General features: G+C 39.4%; 1 protein-coding gene across 1 annotated transcript in view; it reads right to left on the bottom strand.

Annotated features, from left to right (window-relative positions):
* Positions 1-748: 748 nt before the first annotated feature.
* The window catches only part of knl1 (kinetochore scaffold 1), a 95836-nt gene continuing 75768 nt past the window's right edge, over positions 749-20816 (bottom strand). Inside the window, exons 21-26 of the mRNA XM_020526688.2 lie at positions 19432-19532; positions 13879-13947; positions 11405-11514; positions 9391-9509; positions 8374-8496; positions 749-1993 (exon numbers count right to left, since the gene is read on the bottom strand). Coding sequence (XP_020382277.1) covers positions 1855-1993; positions 8374-8496; positions 9391-9509; positions 11405-11514; positions 13879-13947; positions 19432-19532 — 661 coding nt within the window. The 3' untranslated portion in view covers positions 749-1854. The remainder of the gene's footprint in view (positions 1994-8373; positions 8497-9390; positions 9510-11404; positions 11515-13878; positions 13948-19431; positions 19533-20816) is intronic.

Here is a 20816-nt window from a genome sequence, read left to right as displayed (position 1 = left end):
GTCACAGTGCTGAGTGCAAGTTTCGCTTCCTAAAATGCATGGCTACCATGGTGCTGATCAAGCTTTCTTTCTCTTTACAAAGCAACATATGTAAAAAGAAAGAATAACTAAAAATAAAAGCAATAAATTGAGATTACCAACCATGACTGAAACCTAGGGAGCATCAACAGAAATACTGATTAGACTGAATGTTTTGAAGAAGAGATTTGTAAATAGTTGAATTTTTAGTTGCAATCAAATAGCTAGTTATGTATCGAGGAATTAGAAATGCAGGAAGATAGAAAGCATCAAGTGTTATCATTCATATTTATATACATACACCATAGAGGAACTATTCGGCCCTATAAGCCTGTGCCAGTGTTTCACCTCTGCAAGCTTCAACTCAGTTTCGGCATGCTGTTTCTCTTCCCTTGGGTACCTACCTAGCTTCTTTTTAAATGCCTTATTACAGTCTTCACCCCAAACACCCCACATGTTAGTGATTTATGCGTATCTCTGAATAAATGTTGTTGTTTATTGATTTAAATTAGGAATCATGATCCCTAGTTTTGTATCGACAAAATTGGGAAGGAGGAGTAAAATCATTTTTTCCATGTCCATCTTAGAATTTAGAAGTTTTCTATTAGGTCAATCTTCAAAGCTTTTATTATAGAGAAGAGGGAACCCATGCCAGTCAAGTTTGCATTTAGCACACAATCTACCCATGCAAAATTTTGTCATAAATGACATTTAAGCCAAGAATGAGCAGCAAACCACAACAGAAATAGAAGCTACCAATGAAAAGGCAGACATGTAAACTATCAAAGTAAAAAACAGATATGAAAAGAACAGATCAAAGTTAGCAACAGGCTTATAACGTGGAACCAATGACATAATTCGAATTCTCTCCTGCAAAGTTGATTTGGTCACCATTTTATTTTTCCTCGACTTGAAAGTTTCACATAATATTATACCATTGTTAGTTTGGTTCAGTTGGGCAGCATACTCAGCTGTAAGTCAGAGTCACTTGTTCAAATGTCATTCAAGGACATACAAAAGTAATAACTGCAGATACTTCAGTACAGCATTGTATATGGTCACTTCAGATGAGATATTAAACAGAGACTCTGCAGATTCAGATTGGTATAAAACATGACATGATAATATTTGAAGAAGGTATTTCTGCCCATGTGCTGGCAATATTCATCACTGCAACACTAATGTACAGTCTAAGTAGTTATTTATCTCAATGTCTACCACATTACATTGACTGTGCTATCTGGTGAATTTAAAAGTACAAGTATCAGGATCAGTAGCTGATATACAAATTTTTAATTACAATAAAAGATACAGAAATTATGGCACCAACACTTCACACTCTTAATGGCACAGCAATAGTACATATTTTATGCTAGTCTAGGTGAAAGAATCAATTCTGGAAAATGGAGCAATTATCACCTATTCTGGTAGTTGTGTTACAAGGTAAGTCTCCTTGTACTCTGTACTGAAATTGTAGGACACCACCTACTGTATATCAGTATGTTTAACGGAATTATAAATGTCACTTATACAGAGTAGCAAGAAAAAAATACCCACTATAATTAACACCTAACCCAGAAAAGCAATCATCTTACAGGTCAGTGAAGCCATCCTTAGTTTTTCAGAGCAAAATGGCAGATATTATATAGCATGTGGCCACTTCAAATTGCCAAACTGAAATTTATACAGGCTTCTTGCAGGTCTTCAACCTCAGTTGCATTCAAACCAGTTCTTGTACAAAGCTCATCATAAGTTCCATTGTACATACAGGACCAATAGCGGTCTCTTTTGATTTGATTGGGAAAGATGGGTGAATGATCACACTTTCTATCCTAGTTATGGAGATGAATGCTGTAGCCGGAATCTCTTAGCTCCTGGTTCAACGAGCAGTGTCAAGAAGAGACTCTTCACAAGCTTGGTCAGGTACTTGGGTCCTGGTTTTACTGTCAGTAGGACTTCATTGATACGTTCACCACTATAATTTAAAACAAAATATTAGCAGCATGAAATAAGTGAACTATTACTGTCAATACTTAGCAACAAAATGGAGTTCTTAATTAATAAAATTACTTTATTCACTTAAAACTGTTGACCTGGTCATCATCATATAGGAGACTGTTGTGCATACTTTTGCAGCCAGGTTTCCAACAACGTAATAATGACTACATTTCAAAAAGTATTTGGTCAGTTGTTATGCACCTCGGCACATGATAATAGTACATAAATGCAAGATATATTTTCATTAATGAATTAATTTTGTGATTTTTATTCAATGGAATATTATATTTTTAAGAGTTTAGACATGGGAAGGAAAGAATAGATGAAACAGACTACACATATTCACTGTTCAACAGTGAATGGCTGATCTTCACCCTCCATTCTACTCACCCTTCCTGCCAATTCCCATATAATTGGATTCTCTTACTGCCCAAAATTCTAAGCAATCTCAGACAAATATATTCAACAACCGAGCATCTACGATCTTATTGTGTAAAACTGTCTGATCTAAAGTTGTTCAATAAGCAACCTCACTTCTACTGAAACTATGCTTCTTGTTCTAGACTCAAGGCGGGGAAACAGCCTCATCATTTGGAAGCATAATAAGCCAGTTTGCTTTGCCATTCTTGGTCTTGGCTGATCAACTACCTCAATTTCATTTTCCCGATGTCACCAAACTCATTATAATCAATAGTATCTAGAAACTTATTAGTTTCTCTTGAACAAACTCAATAACTAAGCTTTGATTGATTGATTATTTATTGTCACATGTACCGTAGTACAGTGAAAAGCTTTGTTTACAAGCCGTACAGCCAGATTATAGTAAACAAGGTTGTACAGATCAAAAAGATTTAGACAGAAGCATACAGGTTACATTGCACAGGGCATGCACTAGGTGAGATCAACGTTAGCAAGATCAGCGTTATTGAAGCTAGACAGTCCATTCATCAGTCTAATAATGGCTGGGAATAAGCTGTTCCTGAAACTGCTAGTGTGTGGGTTCAGAGTTCTGTATCTTTCTGCTTGATGGAAGGGGTTGTAGGAGATCATTACTGGGGTGTGATGGGTCTTTGATGATGTTGGCAGCTTTTCCACAGCAGCAAGGTGTGTAAATGGAGTCCATGGATAGAAGGTTGGCTTCTGTGATGGTCTGGGCTGTGTACACCATTTTGTGTAGTTTCTTACACTCCTGGGAAGAGCAGGTGCCATATCAAGCCGGTATGCACCTGGACAATACGCTTTCAAATTATGCATCTGTAGAAGTTGGTGAGGGACCTTACAGACATGCCAAATTTCTGCAGCCGCCCAAGGAACAGGTGGGTAGTTGTGTCTTCTTGACCGTAACATCAACATGGGACGTCCAGGACAGGTTGTTGGTTATTGTCACTCCAGACACTCTTCCCTCCCTCTCAACCTCAGTTCCATTGATGTAGTTGGGGGGGGCGTGTTCTCCTCCTTTCTTTCTGAAGTCAATGATCAGTTCTTTTGTTTTGCTGATGTTGAGACAGAGGTTGTTCTCATTGCACGACATCACCAAGCCCTCTATGTCCCTTCTGTATTTGATGTGTTGTTAGATATCCATCCCACTACAGTGGTGTTGTCAGCGAACCATTACCCACTTGAGTAGAGAATTCTACAAAAGATTCGTTATCCTCAGTGAAGAAGTTTTCCTTATCGCAGTCCTAAATGGCTGAACAATGCCTGTGACTCCTGGTTCTTGACCCGCTCCCAGCCAGGGGAAACATACTTCCTGTTTTTACTCTGTCAAACCCTTTAAGAATTCAAGGGTTTCAACGGCATTACCTCTGGAACTTCTGTAGAATCTTATATGCTTTACATGAGAATTCTAAACTCAAGGCAATTAGGCCCATTCTACTCAACCATTTATCACCATCATGTGACAGCTGATTTGAGGATGATGTCTACTCAATGTCGAGTGTTTCTGCCATGGCTCTTCCAAGTGACTCGTAGGCTGATTTTCGACCACAGTCCTTTAAGGCTTATGGGGTAGCAGTTCCCATTAGGTAATGGAATCTGGATTGCAAGCTTCACTTCCTTTACTTTCCTTCTCTGTCATGGTTCTGACTCGTCCATAAGATGTTTGTACCCAGTGTGATGTAGCTTGATGAAAATTCTGAATAATTGGCAGGAGGTTTCTCAGTCATTTAAGGAAAATGCCACCAGCTTCAAAGTCAGCTTTGCAGTCTTTCATTGTTTTTTTTGGTCCTCTCCAGAATGTCAGCCATATGAACATTGAAAGGACAATACTCAAGAGAAGATGACAATTTTCAGTGATCCAAACACAGTGGCCAGTCCATCAAAGTTGATTTTGCATGAATTTTGCCTGAATCCTCACAGACGTGGCTTGAAGAAGGCCACTAACATTCGTTCAACAGTATGTTGAATTGAGGATGCATTGGAAACACTGTGGTTTTATTTTCTCTCATGTTGATTTATGTTGCTGACAGGCAGATCAGGGCTTACACACGTGCAGTGCCAAACTCCACTGTTTACTTGGACTTCAATTGACTGGAGTTTTCTGTTGTTAAATGTTCGCTGCCATAGTTTGGAGAAGGCTGAACTGGCACAGCTCATCAGATATTGAATACCCTTGCCAATGGTGGCCTTTTGAGAGATATGTGTGCCAAGTAAATGTTCAATGTATTCAAGAATGTCTCCTTCAGCATATAGAAGAGAGTAATATTTGGCTGACCATATGTGATTTACAAGTTTTATTTTGGCAAAGTTCAAGGACCAGTTGAGTTTCTCTCATACAAAATTGAAGTGTGGGTTATAAATCCGGTGCAGAGGGGGGAATAACAGCATGGCCATCTGTAAACTGTAGATCGTTTATCTATGGTGATTGGTTTCGTTTTTCCAATAGAGGCAACTGAGGTTAAAGAGTTTTTAAATGTAGATGTTATCCAATACTAACGTCAGAGGGCAGATGATCTTAGATAAATTGAATAGCCACTGTCAGGTAGATTGTAAACAGATCCAGCAGCATCTGTGGCGAGAAAAAAAGAGTTTAAAAAAGGTCCTGTGACTCTTCTTCAGAATGTTCAGTAATGTTAACTCTGTTTTCTCTTTACAGATGCTGCCAAATCTGCTGAGTTTCTCCAGCAATTTCCAGTTTTGTTTCTCACTTAGCATCCATAGTTCTGTATTTTATGTCTGATTGTAAATAGTTTAGGGTTATGACATAGCTTTGCTTAACACTGGTCTGGAGTTTGATGGTGTCTATTTCAGTTCTCCCACACAAGACAGTTGCAGCTCAAATTTAACAAAGCAAATGCAGGTGAAGAAGCTTCTTTGATATCCAACTTGTTGTGAGCCCAATCCAGGAGAGAAATACCACGAAAGCTTTACAGCACACGATTTCTCCCATTTTGAAGATGGTTTCAACTGACATATTCCTGGCTAAGTTCTTTGTTTCTCCCAGATCCATAGAAGGAGTGCATGCACTAGTCATGTAATAAAATATCCATCAGCTCTCAAGATCTTTGCATTGGTTGGAGTTAGACTCCTTAGAGCTTAGAAGAATGAGAGGAAATGCTACTGACAGATATAACAAATTTTTAGGGGATTTGACAAAAGATAATCTCCGAAAAGAGTAAACTAAGACCAGAAAGCAAAGGGGTTGCCCATTAAGACAGAGATAAAGAGGATTTTTTTTATTGTCAATACAGTGTGGAGCTGGAGGAACACAGCACATCAGGCAACATCAGAGGAGCAGGAAAGTTGACATTTCATGTTTACACCCTTCATCTGGAGTCCTGATGAAGGGTGTAAACGTGAAACGTCGACTTTCCTGCTCCTCTGATGCTGCCTGACCTGCTGTGTTCCTCCAGCTCCACACCGTATTGACTCTGACTCTGGCATCTGCAGTTCTTGCTATTTCTGGATTTTTTTTTTTTTAAAAATTGCTCAGTGTCCAGTTAATCTGTGGAATTAATCGCAGAGGACTGTTCAGGCCCTGTTGTGATGTACATTCAAGGCTGAGAGAGGCTATTTGGCCCATCAAGTCTACACCAACCCTCTAAAATAGCATCCCTCCCAGACCCAATTCCCCACACTATCCCAATGACCCATATTTACCATGGCTAACCCACCTAGCCTACACATCCCTGGACAACACAGGGCGATTTAGCATGGCCAATTCACCCAACCTGCACACTTTTGGACTGTGGGAGAAACCAGAGCACCCAGCAGAAGTCCATGCAGACATGGTGGGGAGGGGGGGGAAATGTGCAAATTCCACAGAGTCATTTAAGGTTGGAATCAAACCCTGGTTCCTGGCGCTGAGAGGTAATAGTGCTAACTACTGAGCCACCATGCCACCCACCATGATATCATTTAAATGGTAGAGTGCACTCCAAATGGCCTACTTCTGCTCCTACATATTAGGTTCTTCTCCATTTAAACATTCAATTCCTCTTATTTTTCCTGCTAAAATGCATAACCTTTTCCCACATGATATTTCATCTACCAAGTTTTTGCTCATCCACAGTCCGTCCATATCCCTCTGCAGATTCTGTCATTCTCATGACTGGTGTGGCATGGTGGCTCAGTGGCTAGCACTGCTGTCTCACAGCACCAGGGACCCGGGTTCAATTTCATTCTCGGGCAACTGTCTGTGTGGAGTTTGCACATTCTCCCCATGTCTGCGTGGGTTTTCCCGGGTGCTCCGGTTTTCTCCCACAGTCCAAATATGTGTGGGTTATTTGGATTGCAGGGCAATTTAGCATGGCCAGTGTCCAGGGATGTGTGCGTTAAGTGGATTAGCCATGGGAATTGCAGGGTTATAGGGATGAGTCTGGGTGGGATGCTCTTCAGAGGGTCGTTGTGGACTTGTTGGGCTGAATGACCTGTTTCCTGTGAGGATTCTATGGATTAGGCAAACAATTTCATTCAATTAATTTTTTTTTTTTTTTTTAAAAAAAAAAAGAAAAAAAGTGCGCTGTTACAACTTCCTTACTTTTCCTGATGACTGATGTCAGGTTAACTGGTAGGTAGTTCCATTTGCTGTTCATTTCTCAAGAAATGATTTTAGATTTGTCACCTCCCAACCTAGTGCAATCATTCTCACATCTAGGAAACTTTTCAAGTTCACAACCTTTGCATCCACAGTCTCTTTTAGAATCCTACTTTGTCTGCCATCACACTTTGCCACTTCTTTTCCTTCACCATAAATTAAAGTTCCTTCCTCTCATTGGACTCAATTTTCAAATATTTCTGGGCTAATTTTTGTGTCAGCAACTTTAAAAGTTTCTTATTTTAATCAAATACTACACTAAATTTTTTTGTTTAACTATTGTTTTCTTTATTCTTTCACTGGATGTGATTTCCACTAACAATGTGAGCATTTTGTTGCCCATCCCTAATTGCCCTTGAACGGAACATCTTGCAAGGCCAGTTAAAAATAAAACTCATTGGTGCTCCTCTGGAGTCACCCATTGGCCAGACCAGGGAATGATGGCAGCTTTCCCTCTCTATAGAGCATTAGGGAATCAGATAGATTTTTTTGACAGATCACTTGGTAGCCCTATGGTCGGAATTACCAAGAATAGCTTGAAATTCCAGATTAATGTATTAGTTGAATTCAAATTCCATCAGCAGTATGTAGCACAGCTACAGTAAAAATGTTTAAAAGTACCCAAGATGAATCAGTCAAGATTCCCATTTCTAAGCATTTTTGTGAAGTAACATTCTGATGTAGAGTTTCTGTACATTTAGCAACAAAGCTCTCTATCTTCATGCAAAGTCTGTTATTTGATAATGACTATGAACAGCAACCCTGACAATGCAGTGATTTTATCCCGCTAAGCTCCAGTCCAGATTTGGTCCTTGGTCTGTAGTCAGTGAGTGGATCTCCATCAGTGTATATCCGTTCCCTCAGAGCCATTCATACACATTCATGAGTGTGTAAGGGTGAAGGAATAAAAAAGTCAGAGCCCTGTTGGAATTTACCCCAGCATGAAAATGCACATCTATTAATGTTAAGTGTGGACAGAACCAAGTTATGTTGTGTACTGGTTAAATAAGCAGTCAAAATTTGCATCAGGACTAGTCAATGTATCGCTGAAAGAGAAAAATGCTATTGAAGCTTTTTGACTTGCGTTACCAAAATTGCCATTGTATTTGTTGTCGAGATGTCAGTACCTGTAAAACTGTTATAACATACAAAGATAAATGAAGAATGTTTTGAGCTTTGTGCACCAACACCACTGATGATTTTTCTCCAACCCTGGGAAAGCATATGCAACCTTTCTATGAGAACTGAGAGGTTTGAATGGTGACGTTCTTTCAAAACAAGGGGTACAAAATCGAAAATTTCTACTGAGCATGCATACCCACCTGATATTTCCAAACCAAGAGTTAAATGTGAACTGCATTGGGTGCCATGGATAACCTGGCTTGATATGAAATGTAAGTTCAAATTTTGACAGTGCATCATAACTTGAGAAAAGACACTTGACACTGCAAAGAAAAACAAATCATATATAGTGAGACCAGTCAACCTGTCTTTATATTGAATTGTGACCAACTTATTAACAGTAACCTCACATGTCAGGGTGTATTTAAGGAAGCAAATTGAAAACAGAGTTCATAATAAATTTCAATTTATAATCACCTCGCTAGTGCAATGAACATTCCAAGATGCTTTGCACAGCATTAAAAAACAAGTTTGACAGCTACATAAGGAAGTATTAGGTGCATTGGAATAGGTGAGACTACAGGCAATAAAAACATAAATGTAGGTTTCAGCAGTTAAAATGACATGGGGCAAAGTTAGGTAGTGTTATACAGGTTGGTTGGACAGCTGGTTTGTGATGCAGTGTTAAACTAGAGCAAGCTCAATCCTGCACCGGCTGAGATTACCATGAAGGCCCTGCTTTCTCAACCTCTTCCCTCACCTTAGGTGTGGTGACTCTCAGGTTAAACCAGCACCAGTTGGCTCTCTCTAATGAGAGAGTAGCCCTATAGTCCTCTGGCAACTTTACTTGTATACAAGACACACAAGAATGGACATACTAGGCTTTTGTTGTCAATTACCCATTAAGTTTTCAAGTACTTCTCCTAGCAATTACTTATCTCCGAGATATTGCTTTTGCTCTAAAGAGTTAGTCATGGAGGGTGACAATTTAGAAACTTACGTGCGCAAGTCACTACACAATTTGGGAATACTGACCCTGCTCTACAAAGAAAGTCAAAGACTGCGCATGCGAAGTAATCACATTAAATTCTTGAATGGCGGGTGTAAGTGCAATGCCTGATCACTTTAGAAAGGGCGGGTGAAGCTTCAAAATCTGAACTCTCATGCACCCACTTCTGACTGCATAATTACAAGCTGTATGATACCACTACACTTACTCCATGTTTTGAATCTGTGTCTTCAGAATGTCAAATTTTGATCCCCAGTTCAGCAAATATTCCAGCTCATCACCAAGCAACCGACCTCGACTCACCACTAACGAAACATCAAGCAAGAGCTAGAGAAGCAAACAGAGAATCAAGATGTTATCAAATCAGATAGGAGCATGGAAGCCTTTCAATCTACCAGAGTGCAACATCCCTTACAGGCTGGAAAAAGTCAGAAGCTGTGTACTGTGATCCAATAATCCAACAGTAACTCTGCAGATTCTAATTTTCACCCAGTATAAGGTATTAAACTGTGATTCAGACAGCTGTCACAGAAGAATACTGAAAAACAATATGAAACAGGGGAGGACAGTTCTAAAGGGGGTGCATGAGTAGAGGGACCCGAGTATATAAGCACATAGATCATCGAAGGCAGGACAGGTGGAAAGAGCAGTTAAAGCATATAGCGTTCTCAGCATCATTACCTGGAGCATGGAATACAAGAGCGGGGAGTGGGATGTTGAACTTGTACAAGAGACTTGTTTAGACCTCAGCTGGAGTATTGTGCATAATTCGGAGCACCACATTATAGGAAGGAGGAGAACATTTTGGATAAAGTATAGAAGCGATTTACAAGAATGGTTCTAGGAATGAGAAATTTCAATCCTGTGAATAGATTGGGGAGATTGGGACTGTTTTCCTTGGTGAGGAGGTGGTTAAGTGGAGATCTCATTGAAGTTTAAAAATCATGAGGGGCTGGACAGAGTAGATAGAAGGAAACTGTTCTCACTTGGTGAAAGGAACAAGGAGAGGATATAGATTTGAAGTGATATGCAAAAGAAACAGGGTGATAAGAAAAGAAAAAATTCACGTAGTCAGTAGCTAGGGAAGGGAATGCACTGCCTTGAAATGTGGCGGACAGGTTCAATTGAGGCATTCAAGAGGACATGAAGAATATTTGATATACAAATGATTTCTAGGGATATGTGCAATAGGCAGGAGATGGGCAGTAGGTAATAGAACAAGTACAAGTATGTGGCCAAATGGTCTCCTTCAGCACCTTCAGAGATAGTAAGAACTGCCGATGCTTGAGTCAGAGATAACACAGTGTGGAGCAATCATAATTAGGTGCTGGAGGAGCACAGCAGGCCAGACAGCATCAGAGGAGCAGGAAAGTTGATGTTTCGGGTCAGGACCCTTCAGAATGACCCATTTCTGAAGAAGGGTCCTGACCCGAAACGTCAACTTTCCTGCTGCTCTGACGCTGCCTGGCCTGCTATGCTCCTCCAGCTCCACACTGTTGTCATCTCCTTCAGCACCTAATTGTGACTGTGTATTGCTGGTTAAGGTTTTTTAAAACAATGCCTCATTCAGATTTTTTCTTCTCCCAGCTCCCTTGATTAAAAAATATAACAAGCAAGACTTGATATGTAAATTACAGTTCAAATCAAGATCATTGATTAACCAAGAAATTAAAGTTGAAGAATCTCATCTTAATTTGAACAATATTTATTCATAGAATAATTATTCTATCATGACTGTCAACTTCCCAAAAGTGCTATCCACTAAGTTGTATTCCTACATGTTCTTTCTCCATCTATTTCAGGAAAAAATAATTATTTACTTGACTTAGAGTCACATTATGATGCAGTTTCTGCCAAATAACCACCCTTTGGCAAGTACAACCAACAAACATAATTCCACAGCTTCTTGCTGCTGAATAAACAACGTAATATTAATGGTAGTGCCAAAAGCAGCTAATAAGCTATCAAAGAAAATCTATACAAATGCTCAAAACCCGAAATTAAAAACAGAAAGCACCGGGAGAAACAGTGGGGAGACAAACAGAGTTAATAGTGCACAACAAAAACAACCTTTTGTTAAAATTGAAATTTAGAAATGTATTTTATAACAAGCTATTACAAAGTCAGGGAAAATGAAATTGTGGAAAGGAAAAAATGAAGACAGAAGTCTGAAGGTAGGGTTGATTACAAGATTGAAAGGAATGATCCAGCCAGATTCATACCATGGGGAGCTGCAATTCATTGGTGTATACATCTTGCCAACTGCCTTGACTCTTCCAGTATGTCATAATTAATTCATGAACAAGCTTTGAATGCAACGGAGCCTCATCCTCTGAAAAATAGGACAAAACTAAATTGCGTGTTTTTGAATAGCAATTCAGTATGTTTAAACAGAAGAACACTTTCAGTGCAGGTTTGACAGGAAATAGTATTTACCTTCAACACTGAGATCAATATGAATGAGAACTGAATTAACTTACTTAATTATTTCCTTTCAGAAAGCCACAGATAACAGTAGTTACTATTACAAAGCAGAATTTAAGTGTTTAATCATAGAATCATAGTCAGACTCACACAACACAGAACAGGCCTTTTAGAACATCAAATCTGCACCGATCTATTAACACCACATGCCAGCACTTGGTCCATAGCTTTGAATATAATGATGACACTTTAACTGCTCATCCACAATCTTTTTAAAGGCTGTGATTTTTCCCACCTCTATTGCCCTCCTAGGCAGAGCATTCCACATTCCACCACCCTCTGGGTGAAAAAAAATTCCTCACATCTCCTCTAATCTAACTGTCTGTCACCGTAAAATTATGACCCTCATTGTGACCCTTCAGCTAAGGGGAACATTTGCTTCCTATCCACACCCTTCAACCTTCTCTTCGCTAAAAAAAACAACCCAAGCCTATCCAGCCTCTCTTCATAGCCGAAATGCTCCAACCTAGGCAACATCCTGGTGAATTTCCTCTGCACCCCCAGCCAGTGCAATTAAATTCATAACTGAACACTACTCCAGTTTTGGCCTAACCAAAATTTTGTATAGTACAGTTCAAACATATCCTCCCTGCTCTTATAAATCCATGCCAAGACTGATAAAGGCAAATATCCCAAATGCCTTCTTAACCACCCTAGTAATCCATTTTGCTGCCTTTGGGGAATGGTGAACAAGCGCCCCAAGATCGCTCAGTTGCTCAAAGCTTCCTAGTGTCCTGCTATTCATTGAGTACTCACTTGTATTGTTACTTCTTCCAAGTGCACCATCTCTCTTTTCAGGGTTAAATTCCATCTATCAAACATACAGCCCTGAACTAGCAACGAGTCGACATCATGTTTATGTTCCTCTTGGTCTATCCTCATCAGCATAAGCTACTGTTCATTTCTGTCACATGTGCTTTTCCATCTTCTCAACTCCGTTGTTCTAATCTTTTCAACTACATATTGTCTAAATGAGTTAGTTTCACCTTAAGCCACTCTTTGGTAAACAGTTTCTTCTGAGTTATTGATTACCATATATTTATGGCTCCTAGTTTTTGTCTTTCCCCACAACTAGAAACACATTCCATACTGACTGTAACAATCTTTTATCATTGTTAAGACATTATCATGTCATCCCTCAACTTCCACTTTTCTTATTTGCAAAATCTATCTTGCATTAACAATAAGAAGATATAAATCACTTCAGTAGGGTTTTAGAACCAAAAGATCTTATTTCAGTACAGCTATTTTTTTTAAAAATTCACTCATAGGACACAGGCACACTGGCTGGGCCAGCATTTATTATCCTAGTTGCCAGTGAGGTGGTGGTGGAGAGCTGCCTTCTTGAACCACTGCAGTCTGTAATGGTGTGTAGGTAGACCCACAATGCCATTTGGGATGGAGGTCCAGAATCTCAGCAACCCTGAAGGACTCAGGTTAAAATTCTACGTCTGGATGGTGAGTGGCATGGAGGGGAACTTGCAGGTAGTGATGTTCCCATGTATTTACTTCCCTTGTCCTAATTGATGGTAGTGGTCATGTGTTTGGAAGGTGCTGCCCAAGGAGTCTTGGTGAATTTCTGTAGTAGATCTTGTAGATGACGTTCACTGCTGCTAATGAGCATTGGTGGTGGAAGGAATGAATGTTTGTGGATGTGGTGCCAATCACATGGTTGTTTTGTCCTGAATGGTGACACATTCTTAATTTGTCATTCAAGCTGCAGTCAGCCACGCAAGTGAGGAGTGTTCCTAACTTATGCCTTGTAGATGATGGGCAGGGTCTGGGAAGTCAGAAGGGGAGATATTTGCTACAAGATTTCTAGCTTCTGACATGCTCTTCAAGCCACATTATTTATATGGCTAGTCCCATTTAATTTCTGGTTGATGATAACGCCCACTGGGAGATTCTGTGAAGGTACTTCAAGACTGATGACAGAATTCCCACACACAAATCACTTTACAATCTAGCCACTCGCTTTCCTGTGCTTTAAGTAACCATCAGTCCTTTGTCTGAAGGCAATCTAGGCTGCTCAGACCAATCATCTATAACAAACTAATTTTAAAAAAACTGACAATTAAACTGGTTATCCCTTTAACTGGAGGCACGGGAACCAATTTAAATTTATTCATATACCGGTCAATTTATAGGAAGTATTTAAAGCAAAATATCAGTGGGAAGCTCATTTGAGGTTCACTCTATAACACTAACTTACCATCCAAAGCAGATACAAGATTAATATCTAGGATTTTCTTACACTTCGCACCAGGAGAAAGATCAGCCGCTAGGTATAAAAAGAAACATCAATAAATTAGTTTAGAGCCAACAGGCCTGAAAACAACAGTTAATTAAACAATCATTAATTCTTAATAGCCCACTGAAAACTATTATTGAAAGAAATAACAGTAGGAAAAGGCCATTCAGCACCCTGGGCTATCCGCCATTCAATTGGATCAGGCATGGACTGTGGCCTGAACTCCACTTTACATCTCAACTCCTCATAACCCTGTGCTCTCTGGTAGATCAAAATCTTTCCTAACTTAGCCTCAACATATACAATGATCCAGCCTCCACAGCTCTTTATTGAGGAGACTCTGTAAAGAAAACGGCCCTCTGAATGAAGGAACTCCTACTTTATTAACAGGGATAATCTAGAAAATTACAGGCTGGTTAAGTCTTGCAGTGGTTGGAAGATTATTGGAGAAAATTCTTAGAAAAGGATTTACTGACATTTGGAAAAATACGGACTTATTAGCAACAGCAGGCAGCATGGATCTGTACAGGGGAGGTCGTGTCTCACAAACCTGATTTGAGTTTTTTGAGGAAGTGACAAAGATATTGATGAGGGCAGGGTGGTGGATGTTGTCTACCTGGACTTTAGCAAGACCTTTAACTAAGTCCCTCATGGCACAGGCGAATTCACATGGAATCCGTGGCAAGCTGGTAAGATATACAAAGAACTGGTTTGGTCATAGAAGACAGTGAGTAGTGGCGGAAGGCTATTTTTCTGAATGGAGATCAGTGACCTGTGGTGTTCTGTAGGAATCAGTGCTGGGACCCTTGTTTGTTACATCTGTATTTAAAAAATGATTTGGCATAAAATGGTCTGATTAGTAAGTTTGCGGATGACAAATATTGGGGGAGCTACAGATAGTGAGGAGGACTGCCAGAGGATATAGCAGGATATAAATACGCTAGAGACTTGGGCAGAGAAATGGCAGATGGAATTTAATCTGGACAAATGCAAGACGATGCAGTCTGGAAATTCTAATGCGGGAGGGAACTATACAGTAGATGGCACACTTAGAAGAACCAAAGAACCCTTAGAAGCATTAAAGTACAAGCATGTAGGTGTACAGGTCCAGTTCCCTTAAAGTGGCAATACAAGTGAATAAGGTGGTCAAGGCGGCATAGGGCATGCTTGCCTTCCATCTGGCAGGTATAAAAATGAGCAAGTCATGTTGCAGCTATCCAGAACTTTAGTTAGGCCACATTTGGAACAGTGTGTACAGTCACACTACCGCAAGGATGTGGAGGCTTTGCAGAGAGTACAGCAAAGATTTACAAGGAGGTTGCCTGGTTTGGAGGAGATTGGACAAACTTGGGTTGTTTTCACTTGAACAACAAAGGCTGAAGGGAGAACTGATTGACGTTTACAAAATTATGGATATTTGGAGTCTTTCTCCCAGGGTAGAAATATTGATTACGAGGAGTGCGTTTGGAATGTGCTGCCTGAGGTGGTGGTAGAAACAGATACAATAGTAACATTTAAAGAGGCAGCTTGACAGATACACAAATTTGCAGAGAATACAGGGGTACAGACCGCATAGAGGCGAAAAGGTTTCAGTGCAGGCTTGGTGGGCCAAAGGGCTTGCTCCCGTGCTTCACTGTGCTTTGTTCTTTCAGTGGGAGACTACTTATTTTGAAACTGTGCCCCTGTAGGGCTAGGTTCCTTCATGAGGGAAAACATCCTCTTAGCATCCTTTCCATTGACAGTGTATTTGGATTCACACAGGAGCAGAATTAAGATTTTCATCAATATTTTTAATAATTATCAACAGTCAAATTTAAAGCTATAACACACAAGATAAGCACTGATTTCCTAGACAACACAATATTCATATTAATACAAAAGCCATAGGCATCCAGTAGCAACAAAGTTCCCTACCCTGCTTCCCACCCCTGAAGTAAGTGATATACAATTCTATGTAAAAGAAACCATCACGCTAAATCCAGCTCGAAGAATTGGTCATGGGGTGGGGGGTAGGGGGGGGTCACATTTAATGCATTTCCATCACATTCACAAAACTTGGATATTTCAATTTGATAGTTACTATCCTTTTTATGCATCTCAGGTTTAAACTTGACAATTGTCATCATTTTTATTGCAATAGCATCCCCTATATAGTAGTTCCTGGACATATGCAGCCTGAAAACACATCCGTTTGCAAAATTATTATTCATCTCAGTTATTTCAAGATTTCCTGGTTCATGGTGAGCTGAGTGTTCCTTTGATAAACAGGTTGAATACTGTTCTTTCTTCTTGACTTGTAGCTGATCTCCACAGCAATGTTACAGCCTACCCATTCTCCCCAAAACTCCTATTGCAGTCTCCTGGTCTTAGAATTACAGAAGTCTTTTGCTGGCTTTGCAAATGGGCATCATTACCTGGTAACAATCTCTTGCTTTTCCCCCATACCCTTATAAATTACTTCTATTCAAATAATTTATCCAATGCCCTTTTGAATGCCTCATGAACCTGCCTCCATTATACTTCCAGGTTTGTATTCTAACTACTCAGAGAAAATGGTTGTGTTTTCAAAGAGAATGCCAAATTTGATGAGGAACAGGGAAGCTACTTATGATACGAAGACAAGCTGCAAACTTGCAATATTGGGGATGAATGAATCTAAAAAAATCATCAACAATGTCAAATCATAACTTGAAGAACAGGAAAAACTATAAGAATTCAACTTCAAGATTCTTCAGTAGCAGAACTCTGAAGTACACCATTGCATCAGGATCGAACCCTGGATTCGAGAGACGTGCATTCTTGGTTGGAATTTTGCTACAATTCCACCATTAAATTGGGTAATAGCCAAGTTGCGTTGTGAAGTTTAACATGCTTCCTTGAAGGGTTTTATTTTGATTGTTATGTGCAAAGTTTAAATTGTCTAACAAATTTCTTAATAAGTAGCTGAATTAAAGGTGCTTTATTTACTGCTCTCTCTGTCCTCCACCTTCAATGATCTATAACTTGATCCCTCTGCTCCTGCACCCCCTTTCGGATTGTACTCTCTCTTTTATAGTGTAGTTTAATGTTCGTCCTACTAAAATGCATCATCTCTCACTTCATCTGCCACCTATCATCCTACTCTACCAACTTGTCTACATCTTTTTGAAGTTCTACATTGTCCAACCCACAAGTTTATAATTCTTCCAAGTTTCATGTCTTCTGCAAACATTACAATTGTTCCCAGCACACCAACATCTACATGATTAACAAAGATTATAAGAAGTAAGTGTCTTATTATCAGCTTCTGGGGAACACCATTGCAAACCCCCCTTTAGCACTATAAGAATTTCATTAATTATTACTCTTTTTCCTATCACTGAGCCAAAGTTTAGCACTACTGACCATTTTATTCAATGACCTAAAACCTTCCTCAAAAGTCTGCGTGGCACCATATCAAACACCTTGTGGAACTCCACATAAATCACATTAACATTACCATGATTGAGCTATTGTGATACCTCTTCAAAAACTGCAAGTTTGTTAAACATGACTTCCCCTTTAGAAATCCCTGCTGACTCTCAACCCACCTTTTCCCACGTGATGACTAATTCTATCCCAAAATTGTGTCTTGAAGTTTCTCCACCACTGAAGAATGACTGATCTGTCACCGCAATCTTTCTTCAAGGATGCCTTGTAGTCTTCTGGCAACTTTGTAAGATAGGGAAGGCTGAAATATTATGGCTAGTGATCCTGTATTCCCCACTCACTTCCTTCACAATTCTTGGATGAATCTTATCTGGTCAAAGTGCCTTGTCAACCTTAAGTATCAACAGTCTATCCAAGACTTCTTCCTTATGAGTTTGAACCTTCTAGCAAGAGTTTCATCCTCTTTCACAATGGCCTGGGTAGCATCTCCCCCTTTGAGAAAGAAGGATGCAAAATATTCATTTAACACCTTAGCAATTCCCATGCCTCCAGATGTAAACCCCTTTTATGGTCCCCAATGGGCCTTACTCTTCCTTTCACCACTCTTTTATTACTTAGCTATCTGTCAAAGTCTTTGGGCCATGTTTTTATGCTGGTTGCCAGTTTTTCCTCAATTCCTCTTTGGTTCTCTTATTTCAGTTTAGAGGGGTTTAAATAAGTCTACAGAGGCTGGTATCCTGTTACCAAGTCAGTTTTTATTTACACAGAACAAGTTCTTGACTATAGTACTGCTTCGTTCACAGAGTCAGACACCAGACTGTCAGTATCCCTGACACTCAACTTTTCATGTCAGCTAGGGCTGTTAATCTGGTCCAATCAAGGAAATTATTGAGATCTAGCTGGTTGACCTCATTACAATCACTATGTAAACCTTCTGCCTTCATCTTGGTTGTCAATTTTATCTTCTACATCACACCTGTCACAAGCACACTACTTCTCCACCTTAGTTTCTATCTCCTTTTGTCATCCAGAGAGCTCTGGACTTGTTTGTCTTACCTTTCCTATTTGAGGGAATAAATGTAGACTGTAATTGAACCATGTCCTCTTTGAACATAGTCCATTATTTAGTTACTGTTTATCCCACCAACCTCTCGTTCTTGTCAATTCTGGTCAGTTCTGTTTTTGCCCCATTGAAGTCAGCACTTGTCAATTGATTTTTATTACTCTGAATTGATGGTCATCATTCTCCATCATCATCCTGAACCTTGCAATACAACAATCACAATCTCGTAAACATTCATCCATTGACACTGACCCATTTAGCCCACTCATTTCCAAGAATCAGGTCCAACAGTACACCCTCGTCACCCCCCAGCCTCCAATGCAGCTGTCCCAACTCGAATTCAACACCTTACAGCATTTCCAGCTCCATCCTGAAAACCCTTTGCAACTTCTCCATCTCCCCACAAACCCCCACAACCTCCGTCTCTCTACAACAGTAGAAATGCTAGGATCAATGTATCATTATTTCTAGCGTCCAGGTGAATGCCAGGTGATGCATCTGGTTTAATTCCATTTTAATTTTTTTTAGCACTTTCATACAACTGATAGCCTTGCTAGGTCACCACAGAGGGTGTAGGAGGGTCTGGAGTCACAAGCAAGCCAGGCAGGTATATTTCCTTGCTGAAAATTACATTAATGAACAGCTGGGCTTTTACAATAGTAAGCAATAGTTTCATTGGAATTAGTGTTAAATGCTATTAATAAATCTAGACTTCCATAATGGAATTTGAACCACTGCTTCTGGGCTTCTGGATTGTTGGTCCAGTGACATTAACTCTATTCCACAGCTTCCCCCTAGGTATTTTCAATCATGTTAGGAACTCAGCTTTCTGAACTTGCGTCGTGTGTGTGTTGTACAAAACAACAGTGAAGTACAATATTGCTGTTATATGCCCGCAATATCGTAATACTATATGAAGGTGATGAAATTAATCATGCAGCCATGTATCTGACACATTAATTCATCAAATTGAACCTCAATAATTACTGCTGCACTGGATAGAAACATATTTATATTTCTAGGCAATTAATTAGCACCCTTACACACAGGTTCACCAAACGTCAAAGTGAGCTCCAGGGAGTCATACAGAAATTTATAAACAGCCTGTTCATCCTGGCTGATGCATAACGTCCATTCTAACAGCCTGCAAAGAGAAAATTCCAATAAGACAATTAGAATAAACAATGAAAAGTTCAAGTTAGACATTCCAAACACCATTTTGGGTAGTATAGCAACAGTAAGAGAACAGATCCTCAGCTGTGCAAGACACTGTGCACAGTGTTTCAGATCAAGTTGAAATAAATGCCTTCTACTGTCCCGTCAGGGAGATGAAATGGTATATTTCTGTTACTTGTTGAAAAATTTGAATTAGTCAAAACATGATAACATGCTGATCTGGAAAATTAATTATTTCAATTATTTGTAATATATATGTTTCTCCCCCCTCCTGCCTAAGTGAATTAGCCCCTTATGTTTATTTAAGCATTGTATCAAGAATAATTACAAGATTCAATTCTGTACCAACGGTTCCACCCTCTCCCTCACACCCTCTCAACCCATCTAAATTGACCTCCATAAGAACAGATGGTGATCAGTCACAACTATTAATCTATACCACTAGCAGCCACATGTATAGGCCCCTGTGCCTCATATCAATGGGTTGCTTTCCGTTGTCTTGGTTTTTCTTCATTATGGACCTTTTAACTTTAATTTGCTCCCCATTTTTGTTATGACTTCACTGAAGCCACACAAGCATCTGGAGGCAGTGAGATTACCAAGTACATACATTCTTCAGACAATTGTTATTTTTAAATCAAAGAAGCTGAACGGTGCCATTGTTTTGTTAAAAGTATGATATAGTCCAGCTGAGTGTGACTGGAAATTCCAACTGAGCAGAAATAGGGAAAAGGCATAGCCATTCATTTTAAAAGGATTCCATTTATGTTTTTAACAGAAGTTTTGTATAAAAATTGTTTCAGTTGATATTAATGATGACTATTACTGCATTATGTTCATTACCAATAAGAGAATCTTTCGATACAAAATAGAAGAGTGTACATTTATTGAAAGGGAGAAGAGGGTTAAGTACACTCCATTATGTCTAAACTCTGTGATAGTTGACTTAGAGATATTTATATTGCTGTCATTAATATAGTGATTATTTTCATTATCAGCATTCTCATAAAAGATTTCTTTATTTATCTGGTGCTTTTTGAACTTCACACTTTTTTTCAACCAAGAAATATTTTTATATATGGGCAGTTATTGGCATCAATGCCACCAATAACATCTTTCAGAAATTGCAGGTATATTAATGCATTACACAGGCTGCAATAGATACAACTTCAACAGGAATTCAGATTTTCAAAGGAATGAGACAAAATAGTAATCAGGCTGGTTATTTGATAACAAAGCTTGATACCGAGAG

Source organism: Rhincodon typus, chromosome 8 (assembly GCF_021869965.1).
Source record: "Rhincodon typus isolate 14 chromosome 8, sRhiTyp1.1, whole genome shotgun sequence".
Lineage (NCBI taxonomy): Eukaryota > Metazoa > Chordata > Chondrichthyes > Orectolobiformes > Rhincodontidae > Rhincodon > Rhincodon typus.
The sequence above is the reverse complement of the archived record's forward strand: the minus strand, read 5'-3'. Positions and strand labels throughout refer to the sequence as shown.